The 12,598-nt window shown below is 47.0% G+C and overlaps 1 protein-coding gene across 1 annotated transcript in view; it reads left to right on the plus strand.

The window, feature by feature from the left end:
* The window catches only part of LOC149344282 (uncharacterized), a 527,027-nt gene that overhangs the window by 485,461 nt on the left and 28,968 nt on the right, over positions 1–12,598 (plus strand). The window contains exons 40-42 of the mRNA XM_089547199.1: positions 369–549; positions 3,690–3,774; positions 5,171–5,508. Coding sequence (XP_089403325.1) covers positions 369–549; positions 3,690–3,774; positions 5,171–5,508 — 604 coding nt within the window. The remainder of the gene's footprint in view (positions 1–368; positions 550–3,689; positions 3,775–5,170; positions 5,509–12,598) is intronic.

Below are 12,598 nucleotides of genomic sequence, written 5' to 3' on the forward strand. Positions count from 1 at the left end.
ACACAAGGAAACACCGCTAACAACAAGGACAACCTCTGTAAAGGTGGGGACATATTGTGCAAGAAAGTCCTCCCGTTGCCCTCGTGGTGGTGATAGTCACCTTGACGCCGCTTTGAGATATGACGTTTTTCTCATGCGGAGCATGCTCGCTTAGGAGAAGGGGTTTCTCTTTAGCGCAAATATACCTTCTTAGCTGATCTCAGTACCAGATTAACAATGTTTTTCATGCCGTTCCGTGTAGTTTGCTGCACAGCTATGAGCGAGAAATGCGCGAGAAAAGAAATATCCGATAGTATACCTTTCCTCGTTAAATGAAAAATGCCTGTGGCTGTGATGATGTGCTCCACTATGCCGCCTGATTCTCGCAGCCACCGATTCTGAGGATAGCGAGGATGAGAAGAACAGGCCTGGAATGGTGTACAAAGTGCCCGCGCCTGCACGCATGGGGAGATACACCCGGCTGTCACTGGTCATGGGCTCGGTTGGCTGGCTTGTGCTCGCTGCGCTTATTCTGGTCTCCATCTGCATCCTCCTTTGCTGCACCCAAATGTGAGTGGAGCTTCCATGTGATACACTCGCTGTTACCTGAAAGTGCACAAGGAGGATGTCAGCTCCTTTCGAAGTGCTACTGAGGCTCTCTTTGTGTCGTTACTTCTGATACTCGAGGCTCCTTAATTAGTTCTTGGCTACAGCTTTTCCGGGCAATGGAGGAAAGGCTTCAGGGGCAGAGTGTCCATAACTGTGTTCAATCTGCCTAATAGTTTTGCCGCACCAGTGCACTTGGCCACCTTGCATGTCGCTCTCACTGCGGTACTGTAGAGGGCATGGGGACGAGACGTAGTGATGCCTCGCGACTTCAATCGTCACCTGAGACACCTCGCATAAACCGAAGCCAGCTTCATCAAACACCTACAGCTGCCCTGCGCCTTCAGCACTCTCTCTTGTCTCCTCGCGCTCTCCTCTCACATTTGTTTCATTTCTGTGAGAATCAAGACAGCGGCTGCTCTGAATATCCGTGTTGGCATGGTGTGTCTCATTTGACTTTGTGTCCCATTTGAGCCGGACCAAACAGTGCTGCAGTACCTTCGCACGATCGCTGGGGCAGCTGGTGCCATCTATGGAAGCACCTTGTAACTAGACTTGCCTAGCAAATTTGTTGTAATCAAACAGTTTTTAGTGTGCTAACACTTATAGAGACCATTCCCCACATTTAGCTACTGTGTGTTTGTTTATCTGTCTGTCGGTCTGTTTGTCTGTCTTTGAAGCCGGTTTTGCGACAGGCTGCTCACCTGCTCACCGTGTCAGGCAGCAGCTCAATTAATCGTGAGAGGCTGCTCATGAAGAGCAACCTGGATCGCTACTAAACGCAAGCAACCCAAGTCCGATCCATTATAGCACCTACCATAGACGGGCAGTGACACATTGCTTGACCACTGCACCACTGTGCCAGGATTGGCAGGAAGGTTCCCGGCGATCTATGAGTGTAGAGAATGACCAATTCTGCATGTATGGACCTTAACCCACTATCGCTATCTGAACAACTGCCATTCATGATTACTGAATGTGGACACAGGAACAGAAGTGAAAACCAAACTGCTAGCGCATCTAATTAATGGAATAATTTACCAGCATCTCTCTTACAGTCCAGTACATTAACAACTTTCGAAAAAGCTATCTCAACTTCGCCCTAAAAAGTTTTTTTTTTCTTTTTTGTGTGTGTGTGTGTCATACGCCTAATCAATTCACCTAAGGTGAAGGCCGGGAATGTAGAAATTTTTGTTGTTATTTTTTCCTTTTCTGTGTGAAATAACTGTTTTTCAAGTTAATATTTACTAACACTGCTTCTGTATAAAAAGTGAAACATTACGCGATAAGAAATGATTGTATAGATGAAGATTCACTTTGTATTTTTGTATAATCGACGAAACCTTTTTGCTTTTCAAGTGTCACGCCCCACCACTGTAACGGCCCCACGGCCAACAGTATTTTCAAATAATAATAAAAAAATAAATTCGCATTTAGCCTAACTACGCAAATCGACCATCATTTTTTTTTCCTCCACTTTAAGCGTTGAAAGTTGGCAGCTGTGTTAGAAATGTGCCTTAAATTACGAATGTTGACAGTATACTGTTTTAAGAGAACACTGATATGGTCAACTGGGAACTATATTCCACTGCATAGGTAGAGAGAGAGAAAGTTAGTTCCAAAGCTACTATGCACTTTCATGTCCCAGCTGCCAAGTGTGCATTCACGAGCGATGCAGTGTGGCTGGGCTGTGAGTGGTAGAGATGTTCTTCGGCCACACCACAGGCAACATTATTTCAAGCATAGACTGCCATCAAAGATTTAACCACACTGTATGAACAGGGCCATGTTGCTTGACAACAACGTTATATTGTAGTTTAAATGTTTAAAAATGTTTAGAATTTGAAGTTATGTGCTTTGCAAACTATCCATAGGTGGGTGTTATGCAGTTTTCTTTTTCAGTAGCACTGAACATGGCATCATTTTCGACTGGCCTTCTATTACGAGGTTATTTGACACTTACGAGGGGGTACCCAAAAGAAACCGGACTTATTTTTGTTTGAGCTTATTTGTTCACATTTTAAGCACAGACCTTCAATCTCCTTCAAAGTATTCCCCACTTGCAATGATACGCTTGTCGAATCTTTCATTCCATTTTTCAAAACATTGTTTAAATTCATCTTTTGTGATGCTTGACAGTGCCTCCGTCGTTTTTTCCTTCACCTCAGCAACATCAGCGAAACGCTTTCCATTCACCTATTTTTTCATTCTAGGAAACGAAAGTAGCACGGGGCAAGGTCGGGAGAGTATGAGGGTCGAGGAATAGGGGTCATGCATTTTTGGTCCAAAATTGTCGTAGAGACAGGGCTGTGTGAGCAGGGGCATTGCCATGATGGAAAAACCAGTCACCCGACCGCCACAAATCTGGCCGCTTCCACCGCACACTGTTGCCCAATCTTTCCAAAACATCCAAGTAGAAAGCCTGGCTAACTGTCTGACCCTGCAGAACAAATTCTCAATGGACGACTCCTCTCACGTCGAAAAAACAAATCAGCATTGTTTTGAGGTTTGGTTTCACCTGACGAGCTTTCTTGAGGCGAGGTGAATTTGAAGTTTTCCATTGGCATGATTGTTGCTTTGATTCAGGATTCGATTCAGGAACACTTGAGTTGTCCCCATAGCATCGTCCTTGTACGTCTTTCTTAATATTTAAAGAGTTTCCATTCAACTTTTTCCGACAAAAAATCAGAATTTCACAGGCGCACGCTGTTCACGAAAATCAGCCATTGCAAAAACGACATTCACACAAAACAGTCGTCACTCTAAAACTCTGCCTAAACTAGTCTGACCTCCTTCAACGACGGCACTCGGCTTACTGACTCTAGAATGTTCGTTCTAAGCGCTCCTAGTGGCAAAACGCGGTACCACAGAAGCTTTGCCGACCAAAAAATTTAGTCCGGTTTCTTTTGGGTACCCCCTCGTATGTTGTGCTTTTACGTACATTTTAATGCGTTTGTTGCACACCTTGCTCCTCTGGATTTTGTACCTGGTGCAGATAATCTAGCAAATGTATGAAAATTTGTTTTGAGCTAAAATTATGTCCTTTCCATAGCATGTCTGCAAGAAGTCTGCCACTGTGAGCACTGACATTGTCTTCATTGCAGGTTCCTGGTTTACGCAAACTCCTTGTGTTTCCAGATGACGGCTGTGGCTGTCTTGCTTTCAGTTTTCGTGGCTTACCCTGCTCAGGCAAGTCGCTTAAATTCTTTGTTCGTCATTTTTAAAGCCGTCTGCTGTATCGAGCGGATGGCTTTATAAATGACGGGGTTATTTCATGTATCGAAGTTATTTCTGTATTGAAGTACGGATAGGAAAAAGAAAATGGTTCGCAGTGTCATAATTATCATAATGGTTAAATGTGACCATCTTTATGAGCCCAGTGGAAAAAACGACTGAGCCTTGCCCAAATTATGACTAAATGTTTATTCCTTCTGTCGTAACGATAGATTTCCTGTAGCCTTGTAGTATTTTCTGTAGTGCTGTAGGATTTTTCTGTATTGTTTTTCTGAAGTTATGTCTCTACAAGAAGAGACAGGGTAGTACTACAAAGTATTCTGCTGTTACTACAAGAGCTGGCAAAAAATTTGTTATGTTTTTCGACATGGAGTTGTTTGTTACAGCATTCCTTCCATCTTGCTTTCGTTCTCCATGCTATAACAAACAAGTAGTCGAGACGCATCAAGATGATCATGCACAAAAATACTACAGGCATGTATCTCATGCGTGTTCCTCTCATATTTCTTATACAGCACTTGGTGTAAAGGATAAAATCTTGTAACAATAGAGACGGTGAAGAACGGCGACGAGAAGGAAGGCAAGAATGTATGTGATATATTAGTTCACTTGGGCGATTGAGGATAAAGTGATGAGACATTAGAAAGAGAACTGTGTGTTGTGTTGTGTTGGATTTTATGGCACATAGGCAGCTAAGGCCATCGTGCGCCAAGCTCAAGGTATAAGAAAGAGAGCTGTGGCAATGTATTATGTGTGTGTGGTAGCATGTATTCACCACTACACAATGATCGGCTGTCTGGACCAGCAAGGTGAAAAAACAGCAGGGCAAAAAGTTGGATGTGTTGGTATTGATTCATAGTTGGTATTAAAGCGGTAAAAAAGGACGACGCACGTAGGAAATGACAAGCACTTGTCATGTGTGGCTTTCTTACATGTCTTGTCATTTTAGCGTTCTAGCACCCATTGTGAAAAAGCAGGTTGATATTGCCTTGTCGTGGAAAGGTCAAACAGGAAAGGTAAAATGCAAAGCCAAAATACTTTCATGTCAAGATTTTTATCGGTATTTGTGAATGAGTGACAAAGTTATCACTTTCTTGGAGGAATAAATCACACATCATTATTCAAAGTGGATCATCCGCTTCAAATAATGATGTGCCACCACATTATTTCAAAAATCATTTTTTTTATGTTTTTGTTTTTCACCTGACGTTTTCGTTCAACTTCTCGACGACAGTGCATTGCATGGGTTTTGCCGCAAGGACTCTTGGGGCCTTTCGCGTGAGCACCTTTTCCAGCTGTTATTAACGGTTATGCAGTACCGTAACAACCTGCCCCATGCTTTGTTGCACAGGCCTGCATGGTGTCACTGTCTGAGAGCGTGCACTCGTTCCTCCGCCATCCGCCGCACGGCGCAGTTGTCTCGCTGCCATGTGTGTGCGACGCCACTCTTCAGCGGCTCCGCAGGCGCATCGACCGCTTCACGGCGGAGCAGTCGCGGTCACTGGCAGTGCGGTACCACGGGCACCGCAGGCGTTGCGGCGTCGCGGCCAACGATCCGGGATCCTTGGGAGGCGCTCGATTGGGACCAGGCCGCCTGTTGCACCACCTGGCTCGCTACCCATCTGAGAGGGAGCTCATCGCTTTCCGGAGATGGTGCCTGGCCGTTGCTACGGCCTTCAAGGCGGCGAGGTACAGCCAATGCTGCTTCTGTGACGGTTACCACTTCTGCAACTTTTACTACTACTACCACTCCTTCAACCACCACTTCTACTACAAGTGTTACGCCTGTCACCACTCTTGCTTGTGTAAAGATGTCGCCATGTGCCTTCGCATCGATTCTTTCTCAAGGAATGGATTTAACACGCATGCTTGGCATCCGTCGCTGACGTGTGCACTGAGAGCGCTTTTGTTAATAAACATTCTGCAAACTGACTTCTCATCACATTCTTCTAACCTCTCTTATTATAGTGCACTTTAAAGCTTCAGTCATTGCTCATTCAGTGATGAACACAACGTTAGATTTCATTATCTTAAGATTTAGAAACTTATTGCGTGGCAAGATTATCGAAAGCTGGAAGGTCATACAACAATCGAAACCGACTGGGTGATGATTGCATGCGAAGCCAGTTGCAACTGCTCTAGAGCTTCTCTCCCTACCTCAGCACTGTGTCGAAAGTGCTTGGTGAAACCAGGTTCTCTTACTGCATTAGGAAAGGCGGAGTCTGGATCTCGTATCCACAAACTCACGACTCCAACATGACCCTCCCCGTGGTGTTGACATTACCTTTGTTGTTCATAGCCTCTGAATGCAGATTTGAGACAGCGACAGTGAGGAAACGAGAGTGCCAGAGCACATGCAAGTAACATCCGCAGACACAGTAGTTTGAGTGAACACTACATTAGCATCTGTTAAACACAAAGGCCCTCTAATGATTCCCTGCATTACTTCTTCATGTGATCAGACAGAAGTAATCCCCACTGGCAGGCTCATAAAAAAACCAATGGATACATTTGATACTTTTCTGGTGCAGTCTAGCTGGTTTATGGCATTGACCCATAAAAATGCTGATAATGTGGAAAACTTATGCATACTTGATAAAGAGACTTGTTAAATGGCTCTTGCCCATACTTAAAGGGGTGAAAACACAAAATTTAGGGGTGTGCGAATAGTGGTTTTTTGATTCGAAGCGAATTCGAAGCGAATAGCAATTTCTCCGAATAATTTCGAAGCGAATAGTTCGAATAGTACTTCTGGCACTAAAAAAAGGCTGAATGACAGTAGGCCATGGGCGTCCGGAGGGGGGGGCAAGGGGGGGCGGCTGCACCCCCCTGGAAAATCACTCACTCGAACCGTGAGTGATGGCCGCACGCCAGGGGCGGTGGTGCGCTCAGCCAAAAGGGTAAAAGCAGCCCCGCTTCCACGCTTTGGGTCACATCTGCGAAATGCCGCGTCCGGGCACGCGTCTTTACGCCGTTTTCAAACCACGCCATCGTTAGCTCTGTTGAAGGCCGACCTGTTGCAGACATACAGCGGCACCGGCGAGCATGTGTTTCAAGCCGTCTTGAAATGGGTGCCTGCTTCTTTGATCTCTAGACAGATAGCGACACGGAGGCAGACAGTGCACAGTGCATCTTGTTTTCGCCTCCGTTATGCCGGCCACCGATGAATTCTTCAGGAGGGAAGGACAAATCAGCCGTGTCCACCCCCGCTTTCTCGGGCTGCTCAGGGGCAAGAGGGCGATCAGTTGGCGCCGCCGCCGCTCGCTGTCTCCTCCGATCCACGGGAGAGCGCAGTGCGGTAGAAGCGCCGCTTTCAGAATCTTCGGCAAAGGGGATTAGCTGCTTCTGTTCACGGCGACGCAGTCTCCAGAGGCGCCCCCACACCAGCGTCCCTTGCGTCTTCTCCGAAAACCAGCGCCTTTGGTCAACGCAGCCCGATGGCGCCTGCCTGGCTCGCCTGTCACCTCTGGCTGGGCCTCAAATGACAACAGCGCCCGTGTACTGTGCGATGTCAGTGCACGGTAAAGAGACCCAGGTGGTCGACATTATCCGGAACTCTCTACTCATCCGTCCCTCATAGCCTCAGTCGTTTTGGGGCTCTGAACCCCATAAAAACACACAAAACAAATTTTCCGACCGGAGTGGCGAGTGTCCCTTCCACTTGGAAGTCGCGCGGAAGTAAGCCCTTGCACGTGTGCGCGCCTGTGTGTTTGTGCTTCGGTGTTTGTAGTGGCCGTTTGTCAACGAAGCTGAGAACAACCAAGACAGTGGACGAGAAAACTACGAGCGGCGAGCAGTGTGCGTGCGGTTGCTCGACTGTGCGGATGCGCGAGCAAGATGGAGCGAGGGGTATGAAGCTGCGAGCGTGCATTTATCTTGTAAATAAGTTTTCGTTGTATGTATAGGCATCGTTTGTTTTCAACGTACGCGTTCAACCGTTTTTCCAATCAATGTGTGCGATGAGTGTGCACCGAGAGCGTGTAATGAAGCACAGAAATTAATTTATCACCCGTGTAATCACGCAATTCGCCCAGAAAAATCCGAGGAATCTACACTTGCTGTTCAAGGAAGACTGACTGAGTGACTGTAGTTGCGTGCTTGTGACCATATTGTGCTGTGTGCTGGTCATCAATCCGGGTGAGTCGAGAACCCGTATGCAGCAAGACTGAGCACTCTTCTCCACGAAGTGACAGTATATTTTTGCATTTTTATTAATTTTAATTGTTTCTTCGTTGATAAACTGCAATGTATCTCTCCTAGCCACGCTTTAATTTGCTGTTTGTAATTTTTATTTCATGTGTGTATTTCACTTATTTTTTATTTATATATAAATAAATAAATTCACTCCGCAAATAGTACCTTTTTGCTACGAACATGCCCCCCCCCCCCCCCCCCTCCGGCGCCAGCAACCAATGGTGCCCCCCCCTGCAAAAAATTCTGCGGACGCCCTTGCAGTAGGCATTTCCAAAACCATTTATTTTCCTAACACACGATGACATTACATACTGCACTGAGGCTTTATTTAAAACCATGCTTGAAAATTTTAAGAGAGCACCTAAAATGAGTTAAGAACAATTTTTACCGGTTTGGTAATGAAAAGTTATAACACATAAAAATACCACCTGCTTTCTAATAAGAAATTAGAGATAAAATACAAAAAATTACAGTGTAACAGAACAGTGCCAGTAGTACAACCAATAACTGAAACCATAGGAGTAACTGCACTGCACTGCAGCAAGAGCACTGAGAACAATAAAGAAAAATAAAAGGACATTCTGCACTACCGGTGACCAGTGGTCGAACGGGTCGGATGTCCAACAGTGAGCTAGGCAATCACGTTCGGTGCACCGACTTGCCACTTGCGTTGCTTGCGTTTCTATAGTTTAGGATCCTTACTTCTTGGCTTGGATTGCGCCTTCTTTTCGGTTACACCGATGGGACCGCTGTGTCCAAAGATGTTAAAATGGAACATAGGCTGACCGGACCTCCTAGCAGCACTGGCAGCATCGTACCATCGCGTGTCCAAAGCTCCCACAGCACCGATAGGTTGGCCGTACTGTCGGGGACAGAGCGTTCAGGACGCGCCACCCATGGCTCAAATGCATCGCCATCACCTTGCGGCCGGAGATTGGCGCATCTATTTCGCTATCCGAGGGGTGCTCGTAAGGAAACGTCGGCTCAGCTCTGTCTCTCTTGGGTTTAGTGCGGCAAACTGGTGCTCTTCCCGGCCTATGCCGTCACTCTGACAAGGCGTACTCGCACGTTGCTTTTTTTTTTTTTGCATTTCACTAGCAGCTCGCGGCTGCTGTTTGCCGGAGCGTTGCTTCGCTTATCAAGCTGAAGGATCGGAACATCGTTCCGGTTACATTCCCAGACTAGCAAGAATGGAAGCGGCTGTACAAAACTCTAGCGCCGCAAACGAAACGTCATTCGCACCGCTCGCGCCTCCTGGCGAAATTGTCCCCGGTAGTACCTCAGGCCGATTCACAGTTGGTTATATTAACTCTATGGATTCACACGACGGTCCGTTCGCCCGCGACCCGCGTACTACGTGTACATGCGTCAGCACATTGAGAGGCTAGCTGTCGGCCCGTGGCCTGGTCAGCGCGCCTCACAATATGCTGACGCATGAACACGTGGCGCGCGGGCCGCGGGCGAACGGACCGTCGTGTGAAACGGCCTTTAGCATCGCGCTTCCAGAATGCTCTGAGTTGCGGCGACGGAGTGCGGCACACCACCGAAGACAGCTCAATGCCCATGATTACGACGGCATTCCGTTCCTACCAATGCGCAAGCAGTCAGAATAGCAAGAAAAGACGCCAGTCATAGATGGATGCGATAATTTCGTTCTACTAAAGTTCGTCCGCAGCCTCCCCGATGCCGAGCGTTAACGGCAGTAAGCCTCCACGGGTGCACAATAAGCTTGGCGTTATCGCACGCTAAATGCGCCCTTCCCATTGAAGAAAGTATACACTTCGGCGACATCAAGTCTCCGCGCTGCCACTGAATTTTTCTCGCCTTCGCCGGTAATAAGTCGAACCCGGATATATCGAATTCGAAGGGGATCGGAAAATAGTTCGATATAGCGAAAATTCGATATACAGATATAGGCTAAAACTGCACTCCCGATCATAACAAATTGTGGCTTACCGTTTGGAACAGCCGCGAATCACATAGTATGGGCGCGCAATGTGAAAGCGCTTTATTTCGCGGAAAAAAAGATCACTAATTTTGGGCTGCTTTTTCCCTGGGAAACGAAGTTCAAAACACTGGCCTCGATCTTCTCGAGACTGTCCAGGTGCGAGAGCACAGTGCCTTCCATTTCGCCGCAACAGCGCTGAATCAGGCTAACGCTGACGCCAGTTCAGTGGCTGCGCACGGACGCGTTTCTTCGACAACACAGTTGCCCTCGTCGTCGCTGGAGTCGGCGTCTTGAACGCCAGCTACCGCTTGAACTTCGCTGTCAGCGTTAAAGTCCTCAACAGTCACTTCGGACGGAACGGCGCCGAGAAAATTGGACAAGTCGCGAAACGCGTCGTCCAAGCACTCATCGTCATCTAAATCTTCCGGACATTAATCTCCGGCCACTTCAAGGCCTGCCTTGCCAAAACAGTTGGCTACTGGGGCCTGCTTCACGTCGCGCGTTGAAACACAGGCACACACACAAAAAAAAAAAACACGCGAGGCGCAGATGGAGCGATAAGAGCGAAGCCTATGCGAGCGGCAGTCAACGCGGCTGCGATGGAACGACAAAGGGAAAAGAAAGAGCAGGGAGAAAGATCGGCGCTCTGGGCTTCGTTTTTTTTTTTTTTTTCTGAGCTCTCTCTTTTCCCCAGACCCACGATGTGCCCACGAGCGACCGTTTTCTCTCTCTCTCTTTCCCCAAGAAGCGTGGTCGCCGCGCGTCTCCATGCGGCGCTCTCTCTTCGCTGATCTCCAATGACCTTGACGGAGCACACGCGGGCGGTACAGGAGGAGTGGGAAAGCTCGCGCCGGTGGGTCGTAAAAACGGGGAACAAAAAAAAAAAAAAAAAGGGCCCTGCGCCTGCTGACTGCGGAAATGTTCTCCGCTGAGGCGGCTGAGGACCGGACAGGAATGTCTTTGGGGAAAGCGCACCTTCCAGGGGCGCGGCGCGGCGCGGCGTTCGATATATCCAATGTCCGGCGAAAATGGAATTCGATATACAACGCAACTGTCCTATACTTTTACATAGTATTTTCAAGGGGGTAATCTGTGTGTTCGATATAGCCAATAATTCGAAATATGCGGGTTCGATATATCCGGGTTCGACTTATACGATGGCTTGCTTCAATGCTGCCGAGAACGGTCGCCCATGTTCGGTACGCATGACTCGTCACCTGATTGGGTGAAGCGATAGCGCGGTAGAGCTGCGTGTTTATCTTCGCATCTGTCCTATCAGATAATCTTTTCCGCAGCTCTATTGGAAAAAAAAAGGGGGGGGGGATGAACGCGGGCAAGCAATGCCCGCGTTCGAATACTTGCGGCGTCCGAGCTCATCGATAACGTCACCGCCAGCCAGAATAGTATATAAAGGGTTCGCTGACAATAAACAGAGGTTTCTTGTTTTTAAGCTTAGACGACTTTCGGCTGTGTTCTTCCTTCATTGCGTCTGCCACGACACGGTGGCAGCGACGCGGCTTATGGCAGCCTTAGTGCGGAGGTTCGAAGAAGGACAGAGCACAGGATCTTTCGCAAGAGCGCGTCGCCATCACCTTTCTTTCGTTTGTGGCTGGGTTCGCACCCCGACCTGATCGCGATTTGCGTATTTACTGACCCCCGAGTGTTGAAAGCGCGATAAAAAAATAAAGCCATCTATGCGGCAATACTCGGAACCGAAACCACATAAAGCAAGCGGGCAAGCGTCCCAGTAACACTATTCGCGCGAGACGAATACTTCGAAATTTCGAATACCGAGAATTCGGTTCGAAGCGAATATCGAATACCGTGCTATTCGATCGAATATTCGAAATTATCGAATATTCGCACACCCCTAACAAAATTTCAAGCACAAGCAAACGATATGACTTGTGTCGTGGGTGTAATAAGATGCTTTATAGCAAGTTACAGTCGTAGGTGCTGAGAGAACACAATTTATTATTATTTTGAATAATGTCCGAGGAGCTATTCGTTATTTCCACCCACATCCAGTATCATCAAGGTATAGTTGGCCCACTTATTTTGACGTCGCAAAACCCAGTGGTTGAATTCACAATAACAACCAAAGCTTGCCGGCGACACTGACGTCACCAGAATGTTGTAGCCCAGGTTGGCCAGTCTATTGTGACATCAAGGTGCACTGCAGAGCTGATGCTGACTGAGACAAACTGCCTGTACAAAATCATTTGTAATTAATTATTCACGCTGATCACTAGTGTTTTGAGGTCGTGTTCATGATTATTAGGCCCATAGGCCTCTTTCAAGGCAGAAAAAAATGGACACACAAAAACTCTGTCTGTACTTTTTTAACCCCTTCACCGTTTTGTTATATCAACAAATTTCTTAACAAAACTGCTTATTTTTTTTATTCCTGATTTCGAATATTATTGCAATAAAAAGCACGAATTCGATCTTTAAAAAATATCTGAAGCAAACACGAAGTCAAATTAGCATATTCAAGTTTATTATTTCTGACTTTACGGAAAACCAACTTCCTGCTGGTAATGAGCGATAAATTTATTCAAGCAAGTCATCAGGCAAGCTTATAATGAACATCTTACCGGGAACTGCAAGAAAAGGAAACCGAGGGGGTCATGTAGG

The sequence above is a fragment of the Amblyomma mixtum genome, chromosome 5, assembly GCF_055824585.1.
Source record: "Amblyomma mixtum isolate Tamu chromosome 5, ASM5582458v1, whole genome shotgun sequence".
NCBI classification, from domain to species: domain Eukaryota; kingdom Metazoa; phylum Arthropoda; class Arachnida; order Ixodida; family Ixodidae; genus Amblyomma; species Amblyomma mixtum.